The sequence below is a fragment of the Melospiza georgiana genome, chromosome 8 (genome assembly GCF_028018845.1).
Source record: "Melospiza georgiana isolate bMelGeo1 chromosome 8, bMelGeo1.pri, whole genome shotgun sequence".
Lineage (NCBI taxonomy): Eukaryota > Metazoa > Chordata > Aves > Passeriformes > Passerellidae > Melospiza > Melospiza georgiana.
Genome location: NC_080437.1, coordinates 7,461,423 through 7,477,100, shown reverse-complemented (window position 1 = coordinate 7,477,100; position 15,678 = coordinate 7,461,423). Strand labels below are relative to the sequence as shown.

The window sequence follows — 15,678 nt, the reverse complement described above, 5'->3', positions numbered from 1 at the left end:
GCAAAATGCTGGGGGTCCCCAAGGCAGTGGTGGGGTTCTGTAGCTAAAGGGCTTGGTGTCCCTCAAAGTGACTTGCTGCTCATTTCAGAGTGGCAGCAAGCTTTCCCAGCCAGGGAGAAACGTTTGTGAGATATTTCAGGGTTTTATTTTCAGCAGAGTTCTGTTAATTTGCTTTTTCATATGTTAAAACAGTCTTATTGCCTGTCTGTGCTGAAAAAATCCCAGGAAGCCTACAACAAACCCATGGCCAGCATCCATCTGTTGGTATGATCTGCAGGTGGTGGTGATCTGTGCTTCTTGTAGATCAGAGGGAAGGAAGGTTATGGATTTTACCTCTTTGTGGTGAATGCTGAAACATGGTTCTGGTTTTCAGGCCTGCCCCAGTCTCAGTGACAGAATAATTCAGTAAGTGTTCTAGAATGCAGAGAATGAGGGAACTTTGGATGTCAGTTTATATTCAACTCTTCAAGTAATATGTAAACCCAATAGTGTGTGGGTTCTGCTTCCAGGAGTCTTTGCCTGATCTTTCTGCCTTGTAGATTGTTTGCTTATCAAAGGCAAAATGCAGATTTTTGAGGAGCATGTGTTATAAAACCCATTGTAATGTTTAACCTATTTTATTTTAATGTGATTGTTAACAATTCCCATGTGGAACATGTGCCATTGAAGTACTGGGTGCGCTTTGCAGAGTGGTTTCCAGCACATGCAGAAGGGCACAGGGAGGGAGAACACAAGCTCCCCTTGTGTTGTGGTAGCCTGCACAAGTGTGGCAATATTTTTCTAGTTTTGGAAAGTGTATAAAATCCAACTTTAGGCAAGAAACATGATTTGAGAGCTGTCTAATGCAAATTTTAAAAGCAAATCTTTGGCATAGCAAACTAATGAAACAACTATTCTAAGTCTGGTGGTCGTTTTAAAGTAAACATCTTGGTCTCTAAAAACTTTGTTTAGTTTCCAGGACTGCACAGCAGAGCCATTCATAGATAATGGTTTTTGAGGAGTGAAAAACACAATTGCTGTTATAACTGCAAACTCTTTGGGATGCAAAGCTCCAGGCTCATTCTTCTGTTTTCTCACATTTTCTCAGTTGAAAATAGAACCTATTTTGGATACAGTTGACATTTTTTCTGTTCTTCTAAGCAAAATAAATTACTGTCTGAAATGCTAGAAATGAATATCCTAGGAGAAAAATTCATTTCCAGCAGTGGATTTTTAGTTTTGTGTTGAACCTAATGGTGCAACACAGCCCACATTTCAGAGGGATGCAGTTACTTCTCTCCATTCTTGCCTACATCCATGTCTTGAGCATCCTCAGATACTCAGCTGCACTTCTTCAGAAATACTGGTGACTGGAGAGTCATAAGGCTGTTTCATGAGGGCATTTTGGAGGGTTTTTTGTGTAGGCTTGATGGAGGTGTTGCCTGGCTGAAATGAAATTCTGTACTGTAATGAGGAGTGATACAAATACATCTGATAGCTTGGAGTGCTGCGGGGATGCTACTTCTTGTAGTAAAGACATACTCTGTCTGTGCCTCTAGTGTAGCTGTACCTCCACAGGACATTTATTTCTGCTCTAGTAGTGGGAAATGCATTAAATGTGCTACTCCTTCAAAGTCTTGGCATTGTTGGAAAGCAATTTATGAATTATTTAAAAAGGGAGTGTCTGTGTAATCTCTTTTCGTTAATGATGGGGTTTTTGGGGGTGGAAGTTTTAATGTCAAATCCCAGTACTGTGTTGGCCTTGGGCAGAGCTACACTCAGGAAATTATTCAGTGAGTAGAAATAAGAGGAATGCAAGCAAACCTCTGCTAAGGGTTATGTGTTGGAGCTGATAATTCTGATAATTTTGTCTCTACTATGTGTGCAGTGGAAACAGTGCAGCTTTTCAATAGGCTGTCCTTGATGGTGAAATCACTATTTCTGGGAGGAAAAAAAGGCAAAAACAAAGCTGTACCTGTTAAAACTAAGCCCTGAAGGAAATGCTTCTCTTGTAGGCATACTGCAGCATCCAGATGGAACTGTCCTGAAGCAGCTGCAGCCACCACCCCGTGGGCCCAGGGAGCAGGAGTTCTACAACAAGGTGAGGGTCCCTCCGTGTGGGGGAGGCTGAAATGGGGGCTGTGCTTCCTGCAGAGGTAAATCCTTATCAGTGCAGTTGGGAAAGTGCAGCCTAAATCCCCTGCCATGCTGTGTGCTCTCTAGAACTCTCTGCTCCTTGCATGCCAGACCTACTGCACTCACGGGATTTAAGCTTGTTTGGTTGTTCATAGGACAGCAGACTTTGACAGCATCTAAGATTTTATTGAAAAGCCTTATCTCCTGTCTATGTTTAAAGGGTTGTATGTTTGATCCCAACTTTCTCACATAGCCAAGTCTCTCAAAAGTGCTTACATCTAAATTGAGCATGTTGTATGCTTCTTCCTAACCTGGTTTACTGCTGGAAGTATTGCTCTGTTCACTGTATTAAAACTCAGCTTCTTTAAAAAGTCAATAAATATCAAACATATCAAGTTGTTTTGACTTCAGTTGTATTTTCCCTGTTGCATATCTTCAGTTTGCTTTATCAGTAACTTTAACAAGTGCACACCAGGAAAGCTGTTGCTTTCCTGTGACCAGTTTGTAGAGCCTGCTCTCTCCTACCTGCCTGTGGCAGTCTGTCATGTGGTTTTTGTGTGTCAGGTTGATATGCCATGCCTCTCCATGGCTTATTAGGCACAAAAAGCTATTACAATCTTCATGCTTGGTGCAAGAGGAGTCTTGAGACCCTCTGCTGGTTGTGGTGTTTGGTTTGGATTTGGTTGGTAGGTTTCTTTTTCCCTAAAAGAGTATTTATTTAAGTTACCAAAAGACCTTGCAGATTTCATGAAAATGTCTCACTAAACAAAGCAAGGTGCTTTAAGAGAACAGGATGTTTGCATACTGGCAATATTTGATAATTCTCATGATGGGACAGGACAGCAGTCTTGAGTTACTAGGAGCCAGTTAAATGTAAATATTTTTCTGAGTTTCTCTGTGACTCCCATTGAGATGAGGTTAAGAAATATGCCATCCAGCCTGACTGGTAACCTGAGTAGAAGGAGGAAGCTTGAACAAACTCCTTTAGGCACCAGGCTACCTTCTGTGCTGTGAAATCCTCAGGCAAAGGCATTAACATGCTGTCCCTGCCTAGAGCCTGCAGGTGAGGGGGGTAAGTTCAGGCATTGCTTGCACATGAACTCTTCACATCAGAGACTTGATAATTTTGCCTCTTTAAGCTTAGACTGATGTGACAAGCTGTGAGCAACACCTGGGCAGAGTCTTGGAGAGGGGGTGTCTGTTTTAGTGTGCTTGTTATTGGCTGTGGAGAGCCAGATATCAATGCTGGTAACTTGCAGAGTAAGCTTCTGTTCTTTCTCCTAAGGCTTTGCTGGGCTGCTTCAAACACTGTTTTTTGTTTTTTCTTTTTTTTTTTTTGTTTTTTTTTTTTTTTTTTTTGTTTTTTTTGTTATAAGCCATAAAATAACAGAGAAAGGGAAAGATGTAGACATGATTAGTTGTGTGTGCATTAGGAGGCTTTTTAGTGGGAGGAGGGAAGGAGAGCACGTCCATGTGTGTTGTGGTGGTGAAATTACAGGAGAAAGGTCTTGGGGATTTGTTGCTCTTCAGTGATTACCTGCAATCATGTTTACTCTCAGGCAAGAGCTGTGGGATGTGGGTTTAGACATCTGAGCACTAGATATTATCATATAGGATGATAATTGCTCTGGGTTGGGAGGTTCAGGGTAGGGTACAGTTCTATGAGCAGCTTGAGCTGATCCAATAGCTCATTGTTGCCAAAAGGGAAATAAATGCCTTTCTTCCCATTCCTGCCATTTACCTTGTACCATGATGGTGCTTTTTGGACATTTATGAACTAATTTGGAAGTTCATATTTGAAGTTCATATATAAAGTTCATATATAAAGTTCACTATTTAAAAGATGGCAAAACTTCCTTTTTTTTGGTAGTGTTCTGGCAGTTTAGGGGACTAAGCTGACAAGCAAAGGGAGCAACAGCAAGACTGCCCTGCTTTGGTGGCTGAGTTCAGCCCATCTTGTGGGCTGTAATCAGAGATATTATCACCTTGGAGAAGGCTGATGAGCCTCCAGAGATGGAGGGAAGGATAATTTCACTGCTTCTTGAGACAAGGAGTTGTTTAAAAGGTGGCCATGTACAGGAGATGGTGATAAACAGTGCAGAAATGAAACAAGTGAAATAAGCCTGATGAGTCCCAAGCTCTCCCTTTGTGAGGGCAAAACAGCAGGTTGGTTGGTAAGATCAAAGCAGATGTTTGTCCAACAGCATATATGGATTAATTGTGACTTTTTTTTTAATTTCTGCTCCTGTTTTTTTTTCAATATGTGCTTAGAACTGTTTTGTCTGTGGGTATGTTATTGCTCCCTTTGCATCTCACCTTATTCTAGCATGAATGAAAATTAGTGCCCCAGTACCTGGGTGAGAAACAAGGAAGGAATCTTCCCTTCTGGACCAGCACACCTCCTCATGGGAAGTAACTGAGAAGCTCTGTGGTTTATGGAAGCAAGAAGTGGAGCATGTCTCAGTGTGAGCTGATGAGTCAGCTGCAGAGCAGCTATGGCAGATCTGAAGCAGAAGTTGTTCCAAGAAGCAGGAAATGGTATTTCAGTGAGCAGCCCTAGCACTTGGCAGCTGCAGGGAATGTGTCGTGATAGATGATAATGAGGCATTAAGGGACAAGTTTGACTGCAACTCTGATATATTTATTGTGGTACCAGGTGGATATTATCTTCTGTTTGGACCAAAAAATTCTCCTTTTCTGAAACTGTTGCATTTGCTTGCAGCCTGATAATTGAACATGACAGAGGTAGAAGTCTGTCAGTGAATCAGATGTTTCTTCCCTTGTTATTGATGGCTTATTTTCTGTTGAGCATGGTGCTAATACTTACCAGTAGAGCCAAAACAAACTGGGATTCTGTTTTGGAATGGAAACTTGAGGAAGACATGTACTGCAAAATACTGGTCAGTGATCCAAAACTTGCTCAGAAGCAGGTGGCAGCTGAAGTTTGGAAGAATTTCACAGGTCTCTGTCAAATCTGGAAAATTGCTGAAGTAATTCCTACTCAGGCTGCTGTCAGGTTACCTTTCTGTTTTCTTCATTCAGTGGTTTACCTTTAGCAGTCAAAAAAAAAATAAAATAGAGGTCGTTTTTTATAAGAGATGATTTCACCAATTAAACTTTTATCTACTAGAGCACTGTCTCATTCTCTATTGCTAGGGAAGGGGCTTGCCCTGTGTTTAGGGAGGGGAAAACCAGCATGATAAGATTATCATGAATACCTTCTATGATAAAACACAGTAAAACAATGAGCTGTTTGTTAATAGCTTAACTGGTTTGTTAATAGCTTACTGTGCACTGCTTAACTTCTCTTTGGAGTGTGACTTTCTAGCTGTAATGTCCACTTGCTGTTGAGTTCTGTAAATCTGAGTAATTATCTAATCAAAATAATAACCTTTTAATTTTGTTTCTGCTGACATCCTTGCAGTACCTGAGGGCATGAACTTCTTACAAACATTGCCTGTACAGCCATGGAGTGTTTTGCTTGGTATTCTGGTACCCTTATCTGTGTGAGAAAAATACCATTTTTTTAAACCTTGAATAGCTCCAAAATACTTTGTTTTCAATAGGTATGAGCAACAAGGGAATGAAACTAATTGAGGCATAAGGGTGCTGTTTATTTAAGGGCTATCTGCACTGCTGATCAGTTGTTTCTGTGTAATGGCAATGCTCTGTGTAGGTGGAGGTGCTCCAAAGGACTTCTTTTAAAGGGGTTTTGGGAGGCAGCAGTATACAGGGATGTGGGAACAGGGAAATAGTGTTGTTTGAAAATGTAGCCTTTCCAGTTGGAGAGACTGAATTGGTAAAAGGCAGTGTGAGTTCATGGTAGGCTGCCTAAGCAGGCATGCTGAGAAATGCACAGCAGTGGCCTGCTCCTCAGTGTGTTTTGGGATTTGGCTTCAGCCTGATTTATGCCAGGGCTCATTTATCCTTGCTGAAATGCTCTGATTTAGTTCAGCAGTGTTGACAGAAGGAGGAAACCTATCAGCACTCCTGCAGTGATCTGTTGCACCAGGTGAGTTGAAAAAGTTCCTGTGAGATAACCCAGTGCTCAGCTGGGTGTGGGACTCCTGTCCCAGCCCCAGCAGGCTGTGCCCCATTGCACTCTGTGCTAGAACAGCTCTGCCTTTGCATTTCAGAGCTCTCCAGCACGAGGCTTTCCTCAGTTTGTCATGTCAGGAATGCAGCATTGCACAAACTGTTGTCCTGTAGGAGAGGGAGGATGCTGGAATGTCAAGCCTTAAACAGGACAGCTGCTTTTGTGGGCACTAAAAGGGAGGGGATGCTGGGGATGGGTGAGACCCCATCTGCAGAGCGGTCCCCAGCACAGGAGGGACATGGAGCTCTTTGAGTGAGTCCAGAGGAGGCCTCCAAGGTGTTGGGAGGGCTGGAACACCTCTGCTGTGAGGAGAGGCTGGGGGAATTGGGGTTGTTCAGCCTGGAGGAGAAAAGGCTCTGGGGAGAGCTTAGAGCCTCTTCCACTTTGACCAATAGAGCCTGGAGAGGGAATTTGGACAAGGACCTTGAGGAACAGGACGAGGGGGAATGGCTTCCCAGTGCCAGAGGGCAGGGCTGGATGGGATATTGGGCATTAGGAATTGTTCCCTGGCAGGGTGGGCAGGCCCTGGCACAGCTGTGGCTGCCCCTGGATCCCTGGCAATGCCCAAGGCCGGGTTGGACAGGGCTGGAAGCAGCCTGGGACAGTGGAAGGTGTCCCTGCCATGGCAGGGGGATGGAACAAGAGGGTCTTTAAAGTCCTTTCCAACCCAAAGCATTCTGTGATTCTATGAAAACTGAGGAAGAGAGAATTTAGAGTTGTTATCTTTGTGACTGTGGTTTCTTACAAGCTGTGTGTTAAGCATGAAGAGATGGAGTGTTTGTTGATGGTTAGTGGAACAAGAGAAGGTTGTGAACTCTTTGGAAATGGCTACTCTGACTTCTGATCTTGGCTTTCACTCAGTGCTGCTGTAAACCTCTTACTGTGTGTAACTTTTCAGAGCATGGCCTACTGAAATTTAAAGTTTGCTAGTGGAACAGCTAATAAACTGGGATTTTATGCTTAACAGATCAATAAGTGTTCCTGTAAACTTTTATTAGAATTGCCCTTCAGTTTGCCTGTGGTGACTGTGTGACACTTGGGGGATGTGTAGTACACTTTCCCTCCTCCTGCTACCTGCTGAAAACTGTCCTGGGAAAGCTCCTGCAGCTTGGGCAGCTTCCAGTGGGTACCTTTTTCTTTTTCTTTTTCCCTGTTGGCTGTACCTCAGAATTGTCACAGCTGGTTCTAGTGGTGTTGCCATGTCATAGCTCCAAATTTCATTGCTGCAATGGTATAAGGTTTCCAAGGCTGTTGTAATGCAAGCTGTACCCAAATTCTCAGAGAGTTCTGTCCCAGGTGCAAGGGTGATTTTGGGAAGTTGGATTGAAAAGGTGGACAGGGTTCTCCCAGCTCAGCTCTGCTAACTCCTACCTCTGGCCAATGCTTGTGAACCAAGGGAGATGATTAACTGCACAGCATTGTGAAAAGATAATTCAGCTAATCACTTGGCTCTTGTGGTTAACAAATCTTCCACCCTGCCCAGTTAGTGATGGCTCTGTTAACTGCTCTAGCAGGTCAGGGTTTGAGTCCTGCTGACATCGAATCTGAATGCAAGGAAGTTGTTACCAGTGGAGATAGCAGAAAATGTTTTTCACTCTTGTTATGTGTCCTACAAACAAAGCCAGGATATAGGAGACACAAATAGCTCCAACATGTGGAAGAGATTTACAATGGTTAGGTGAGAGTTAGGCACTTGAAAGCTAGGAAGGAATGGTTTTGTGGTTGCTGCACAATTGTTCTGAAGTTTCCTTTGGATGCATTGAAATGCAGTTTCCATAGGGCAATGACCTGTGTTTGTTTTGCTTTCTCTCATAACTCACTAGCTCATTTTACAGCCTGATACCAGGCAGGGTGGATACTGTTTGTGCAACTTCTGCTGTCTTTTTTAACACTCAGTCTTTGAGTTTGTACCCAGGGGATAATGTGTTAGTGAAACCCAGTTATGTTAATATTTCTGAAACCACAGTTCTTGTGCTTCTGGGGTTAAAGAGAAGAAATGTTCAGGAATTGTGCCCATTTGGACCATCAGCAGTAGTCTTTTCCTTACTGCTTTATTTATTTTGTTCTCAATAACCTGCTGCAGCTCCTGGGCTATGTATTTTCATTCCTGCTCAATGCTTGCTTATTTTCTTACTAATTTTAATTAGTATTCTAACAGCTTCAGGCTGTGCAGAAGAGTTGTGGTGATTCCCCACCCCCTCAAATGGCATAAAATGAAGGCAGCAGTCTGAAAGATGGGTTTTGGCCTGAATTTGCACAGAATTTCAAGAACTGAGTCATAAGGCTCAGCTCCCTTGAAGCCTATATAGCATAAATCATGATAAGGCAGCCTGTGTTCCATAAACTGTTCTGTGCTACTGACAGGAAAGGAAAGGGGCTGGGGAGGCACAGTACGTCTTGTTTCAGGAGAAGTTATCCTATTTTGTAAGCTCAGTCAAGTGCTTTTGTACTCTTGATTTAGATGATAATCTTTGGCTGAAAAAGGAGTGGATGATGGCCATTGTGCTGCTGTTGTGTACTAAAATATCCTTATCCTGTGATCATGTCTCTGGCTGAGGTTTTGATTTGCAGTCTTGTATGGACATAAATACAGGATGCCTGCTTTTCTTAACATCTTATTTTGGAGAAGCAATGCCTTGCCCATGCCTTTCATTGCTGCTGCATTGGGAGCTGTAGCTCAAAAGGATCTTTGGCTGTGCCTCATTCTGGTACATCTGGATCTGCCACAGGAGATACTGGTGCTGAAGTGTCCACATTACCTGTTGGCAAGCACAGTGAGCATGGTCTGATGCAGTTCATTCCTGCCCTCAGCATCACTCCTCTGCTCAGGAATTGTCTAGAAGGGATCCTCTTTTGCTGGGGAAATGAGCAAACCAGCATGTGAAGTTGCCTCTTAACCATGAGCCTGGGTTATGGTAATAAAAGCACACATAGTAATTAAAATAAAAGGACACATAGTAATTCTTAACTAATGAGAAGAAAAATGGTTTTTTGATAAAATTGTGAAATACTGGCAGCTGGAATTCAGATCTTGTTTCACATTAGGAGTTGTCTAACAGAGATGAAAGATGAAGTGTAGCTGTAAGAATCTGCTGAGCTCCTACTACTTCTCTATAAATGGTTTTTTTGTACTATTAAATGACTGGCCAGTAGGACTTGGAAAATATGGCAGATTTTTGTGATTCTTGCACTCTGCAGCAAAAACCAGTTTGGAAGAAACACACCACACAGTAGAAAGTGAACCTAGGAGGATCTGGTGAGTGTCTGTTTCCCATGCTCTTTGAGGATTGTGTATCACAGAATCAACTACAACCCACTTTAATCAATCTAGGAAACCCTTTAAAAAGGGAGACAGTAAAAGGCCATTATTGCAATTTGATGCAATTATGGAACTACTGGGTGGAGTTGGGAGCAGACTGAATAGTCTGTAGTCTATGCAAATAAGCAGGAAAAAAATCCAGTTCTCTCAGCAACCTGATTTTGAGGATTATTCCTTACCAAGAGTAGATCTGGTTGGAAATAAAGTGAAAATGCACAGTATGTTAAATTGAATTAAGACCCAGCAAAGTGCTCCTGCTCTGCTGGAGGGTCATGCCAGTGCTTTTTCAGCTTGGATCAAATACTGTTCAGACTTTAATTATGAATGTTTTAGAATATGGATCAACTTACTAATACATGTTAGTGTTAGACAGAAAATACTTTCTCATTATAAGTTCATTTAAAAGTAAGATATGGTTGGTGAACTGACAGAATGAGGAAAGTGTAGGTTGCCTACTTGAAAGAAAAACAGAATAAGTTCAGTCTCCAAAAAGAATTCTAGTTTCCAGATTTAAAAAGAACCCAGACAGGCTTGTAATGTTGTCACTGATGATGTACTTGAGGGAAGGGAGGCCATCCTGGGGAACCCTGACAGGCTTGAGAAGTGGGAAAGGGGAACCTCAAGGGGCTCAGCAAGGGAAGTGCAGGGTCCTGCCCTGCATTCCCAGACACAGCAACAGCTTGGGAAGAGAGGGGCTGGGAGCAGCCCTGGGAGAAGGGATTGGGAGCAGCCCTGGGAGTAGCCCTGGGAGAAGGGATTGATAACAGCCCTGGGAGAAGGGACTGGGAGCAGCCCTGGCAGAAGGACTTGGGGATGATGGTTGTTGAAAAACTCACCATGAGCTGGCAGGGAGTGCTCCCTGTGTGTTTTCAGTGGAAGTGATTGCAATTTCATTAATATGGCTGCATATTAGATAGTAAATTAAGCAATTTGCTATGGTAGTATTTGGTGTAACATCATTCACAGATATTTAACTTCTGAAGTTCTTGTGGTATGAGATTTTGAATGCAAGCAGAGCTGGCTCAATGGCAGTCATTTTTGTGGAAACAGGTTCTGTGACACAGCTCAAACCATGATGGCACCACTTCAGGAAAAGCCCGGGGCTGTCTGAGTTGTAGAACCAAGCAGATATGAATTGCTAAAATCACAGCTGCTGTTTCAACCTCAATTTTTTGACCCTTGCCATTGCCTGGTGTAACTGGCTGATGTAAGAGTCTGGAGGGAAATGCAGTGTGTGCTCAGGTAATTAAAGTCTGGGATATAATACACACCCAGTGGAAGAGGGAATTGAGGTTGCCCTAGCATCTGTAAATCTTGCATTTGCTAATTGAAGTGCATGACTTAGGTGCATCAACTGCTCAAAAAAGTCTCAAATCCCAGGGTGGACAGTGAATTCTCTGCCTGATGTTGGCAGCTGGCTGTGTAATGAGAGACTCTGCAGGCTGTAGTGCTGCTGCCTTTAGGGACAGTTTATGGTAGCTGGCAGCAAAGAAAGGTGATGCTTCAGACTGATATGCCTGCTCTGACACTTCAAGTTTCCTACTCAAATACAGCTTTAAAATACAAATTCTATTAAACTAGCTCTTGAATGTACTTTAGAAGGTTCTCTATGGATTACTTTTCTGTCCAAGTGATATTTTTTCATCAGGACATTTCAAGACAGGTCTGTACTGCTATAGTTAGTTTCCTGTTGAAATTTCAACACTTGTTTTACCCTTCTTCTATCATTTAACTCATTAGCTACTCTTTAGAAAAAAACTCTAAATGTTGTGTTTTAAATAAGGGAAAGAACATTCCCATTGTCCTGAGCAGCCCCTGTTTGCATTAAAAGCAGCTTAATCTGTTACAGGAAACCCCAGAGTGTACTTTGGATAAAAAACTTAGGGATGGTAAATAAGCCTCAGAATTAAAAGTCCTGCATGACTGGAAATTATGACTTCATGGTGTCTGTTAGAGTATCTGCCACAGAACATATCTGGAGCATGTTCCTCCTGTGAGTTAGTGGCTGTAATTTGTAATGGTCATGCTGTGAGCTCTCCAGATGTCAGCATCCTATTGACTTGCTTTTCTGGGGACATTTTCAGTCTGTGCAATTGGAGGAATGGAGCCTGTGATATGTAGAGGGGATAACTCCCCAGGCTGAGCTGGCATAGAATTGTTTTGCATTTCTTGATTTATTGGATAAAGATGTTATATATGCTAACACAGAAATTGGTTGTATTTGTCAGTGTTGGCTGGAGAGATGGACCTCCACTGTTACATTAAAAAAAAAAAAAAAATCTGTTTCTTGAAGTAAAATTGGAATATTGCTGGTGTAAGTAAAAATCTAATGGGTTATTTATTAAGGGTTTCCTGAGGTGAGTGATAACCTGTATTTTTCAGGAATCTTCCAGCAGTATTGGTAGCAATACCTTTTGGGGCATGAGGTGCATTTCCTGTAGCTTTAGGGATGGTTTTATCATGTTTGCATTTATATTTGGTATTTTGTGGCTTGCTGCCAGGTTGTATGAAATAAGAACAAATGCCCATGACATGTGTTCTGCTCATGAGGCCCAGTTCTGATGAACAGAAGTGTTTCTGTCCTGCATAGGAATGAGCATAAGTCCTGAAATGTCTGGTTTTGTTCCTTTGCCCACACCAAATGACTTCTTCTGATCTTTATTAATTGAGTGCTTATTCTTGTTTGACATGTGAATACATTACAGGCTAAGATTGAGGTCTGTATTAAGGTCAAATAAGTGCCTTGTAAATGTTATGTCAGTTATGAGGGGAGTTTCTTACTGGTTCTGAGAGCAAGATAGCTTCTTGAGAGACAGAAGTAATGCAGTTAGTTCTGTTATGTCAAAGTAGTGATACTGGAAAATGCATTATTGGGAGTTCTGTCTCCATTTAAAATGTTTTATATCCGGTTATTGAGGAATAGACTCCTTGGAAGATACTGCTTCTGGAGCTCTTTTCCCCATTTGGTCTCAACTTTGGGCTCTTACATGCCATTATAAATTATCTGAGTATCTTTGTTGTATCCTGCTATTTGAAATACACAGGAACATACTCAGAATTACTTGCTAAGTTGCAAAGTTTAATGGCCTAATGTTGACTTACTTTAAAAAGTAAGCCAAGGGTCCTGTCTCTCTTAAAAAACCCAAAGTGTCTCCTGACATTGCACTTTCTCAGAATCTTTTGCTAATAAATTAAGTAAATGAGTTGCTATGTTTGCCTATTTTTTCAGTTGCATTCAGTGTTTCTCCTTGTTGTACTTTTGGTTTCCATTGCTCCTCTCAGTCCTGACCTGTTTACATGCCCTTGCTCCCATGTAAAAGATATGATGGTTTCTGCCTCTCAGATCTCCTCAAACTCATCTGAGAAAAGAGCATTAGTGCCCCTTTAGTGCAGTGGAGTGCCCTACCTTGGATGTAAGGTGCTATGATCATAAGCTACCACAGTAAACAAAAATTGGGTTTGTACTACTTGTGTACAGCATGAAGTGATGGCAGCAGTCAGTGCCTGGAGTGCTGGCCCAGAAAGTGCTGCCTGCAGAGCTGTCTGAGCTGTTATCAGAGGGAGCAGGGATCAGGGATCAGGTCTGTGCCTGATCAAGGCTGTGCCTCAGATTCTGCCTGCTGCTCGTCTTCCCCTCTCTTCCACCCTTAACTTTTCTTCATTAAACGAGTAAGATCAAGCTACATTGCAGTCTGCTGGAGAAAGCACACTGTCCTCTGCTGGCACCCCTGAGGCTCAGTGAGGAAATGTTGGATAAATACACTGATCACAGGGGCAAGCAAGGTTTTTTATCTTATCAATGTACCTGCATACCAGCTTATGCTAAAATGGAGGGAAACTGGACTTAGACATACAATTATGTGTCGTCCAAGTGGCCATGCCAGCTTGTCAAACCATGGCATGTGAAGAGAGGTCAGTGCCCTGTGATGTGACACTGTGACTTAAAGGCACACACCCAGCAACTTCTCTGTACTTAAGATAGCAACAGTAGTGGCAGAGGGTGTGGTGTTGGGTGTACCCCAGAGTTTTGCAATACACTGTGCACATATTTGTCTACTTTGAGCTTTCAGGATTCAGCCCTTTGCCTTAGTCTCTTTCAAATGGGGCCTATACCATGAGTTGGTTCAAGGAATGGGTCAAATTCCATCACTTAGCACACAGTCAGCATGGGTGTATCATGCTCTTGATCACTGCCCAGTGACAGTGAGGGTGTCAGAACTGTGCCTGGTGCAAGGCCAGGGGAGCCCTGCTTCAGCTGTGGAGAAGTCCCTCTGTTAGAAGCACACTGGTGATTTGAGTTCACCTAGTTTGAGATTTTTGCAGTGAAGCCTCAATTTAGGACAAACTCGCAGAACTAATTTTAACAGTGCTGCTGTATGAGGTGCTGTGTCGAGTTCCTGGCACTGGTGAGCAGAGCCAAGGCTTGCCTCCATGCTCTAAAATAGCCTGTGGACTTCAGATCCATTTTTTTTTCTCTCTAGCTGCATTAACATCACACTCCAGGTTTGTATTTTGCATTACCTCCCTTTGTAGCTGCTATTGGCAGATATCCCCCAGAGTGGTTCAACGTGGCCTGACAGTGAGCTGAGCCAAGTCTGCAGAGCTGTTAGCACCTGATACTTGTTTTGCCTTGCTGCCAGCTTTGCAGTGGGCTCTGGCTGCCCTGCAGTGCCAGCAGAACCCTGAGCATGGCAGGTCACTGTGCAGCACCCTGGGTAGGGCTGAGGGAACGACACCACTGTGATGGCAGCACAGCTGGGACATCTCTGTGGGGAGTGGGGTGAGATGGCTCCTAAATGCTGGGACAGTCATTGTAACTGGTGTAGATATGGATCTTTCAGTCTACAAAGCTTGTGGAAGCATGATAGAGGCAATCCCCTATGTCTGCAACTACATCACTGGGTGGGATGGGGGAATCTGGGCAAGGGAATGGTTTTGAAACCTCTTAGCATGCTGCAAACTGGTAACAGTCATGCAATTCCATAACAGATAGTATCCAAAGCTTCATTTAACCTGCAGAGTTGTTCCTTCAGAAATATAAACCAGCTGCTGTTTCCAAACTGTTACTGTTTTTCCTACAGAAGTTGAAAAAAATGCTGAAAGCATTAAAAGCAAATGAAAAGAAATATATTTGAAATGTGCATAGTCTCTACATGAATTGTCTTGAGGAAGATGAGAAAATGCTGTCTAGTCTGAGCTTCTATACTTTACCTGATAGAAATTAGAAAGATTTGGATCTATAATACAATGCAGTAATCCTACACAGTCTTGAATGCAAATGTGAGAACACCTTTTTCAAAAGTTAAGCTTTAAAGTTAACAATCACAGTTTAGATTTTTATTCAAGTTGAGCCATAAATTGTGCTTAGGGTTGATGCATCAATTGCACTTTAAAATTTGAAAGAAAGGATGCCACTCATTTATGTTGGGCTGAGATAATTATCATCTTCATCTTGTATGTTTTTAAAATGTAATGTAAATATCTTAGACTTAAGAAAACAAATACTGTAAGAAAATATAATTATGGGACAATTGGAAGTTGTCATGGTTTGGCCCCAGCCAGCTGCCAAGTGCCATGCAGCTGCTTGTTCATTCCCCCAGCAGCAGAAATGAATGTTTAAAATGATCTCTGCAAGCCTCCCTATTTTATTTCAGGTTTATGACTCCGACTGTTGCGACAGAATTCTGCTGGAGCTGCGGGAATATCTGCCAAAATACTTCGGTGTCTGGTCACCACCTACTGCACCAAATGGTACTGTTCTAATTTTATCTCTTCATCCAAACCTCCTGGAAAACATTTCTGGAGATGAATTTTTGGCAGTTGTGAACTCTGTGGGGTTTTTTTGGACTTGTTTTAGAACCCACTGCCATTCCCTCTAACAACTGGTTCCAGTTTGCAGTCTGGTGGCTGGATTAGATCTTTGGAGTCTTCCTCACCAGGAAGATGGGGTGTGGCTGTTTGAACAGCAGAGGTTTCCTGACTAGCTGGGCCTGATGGACATTGCCCATTGCTCCTGCTCTGGGTGAGGTTGTGGTGGAGGAGTGGGCTGGTTCCATGGTCACGTGCAGCCAGGTGATCAAAGGAAGAAGCACTTTGTGGATGTGGAAGAAAGATGGATACTCTGGGGCTGGGGAAGCATTCAGACTGG

General features: G+C 42.7%; 1 protein-coding gene across 1 annotated transcript in view; it reads left to right on the top strand.

Annotated features, from left to right (window-relative positions):
• The window catches only part of IPMK (inositol polyphosphate multikinase), a 30,917-nt gene that overhangs the window by 2,314 nt on the left and 12,925 nt on the right, over positions 1-15,678 (top strand). The window contains exons 2-3 of the mRNA XM_058029120.1: positions 1,995-2,080; positions 15,185-15,281. Coding sequence (XP_057885103.1) covers positions 1,995-2,080; positions 15,185-15,281 — 183 coding nt within the window. The remainder of the gene's footprint in view (positions 1-1,994; positions 2,081-15,184; positions 15,282-15,678) is intronic.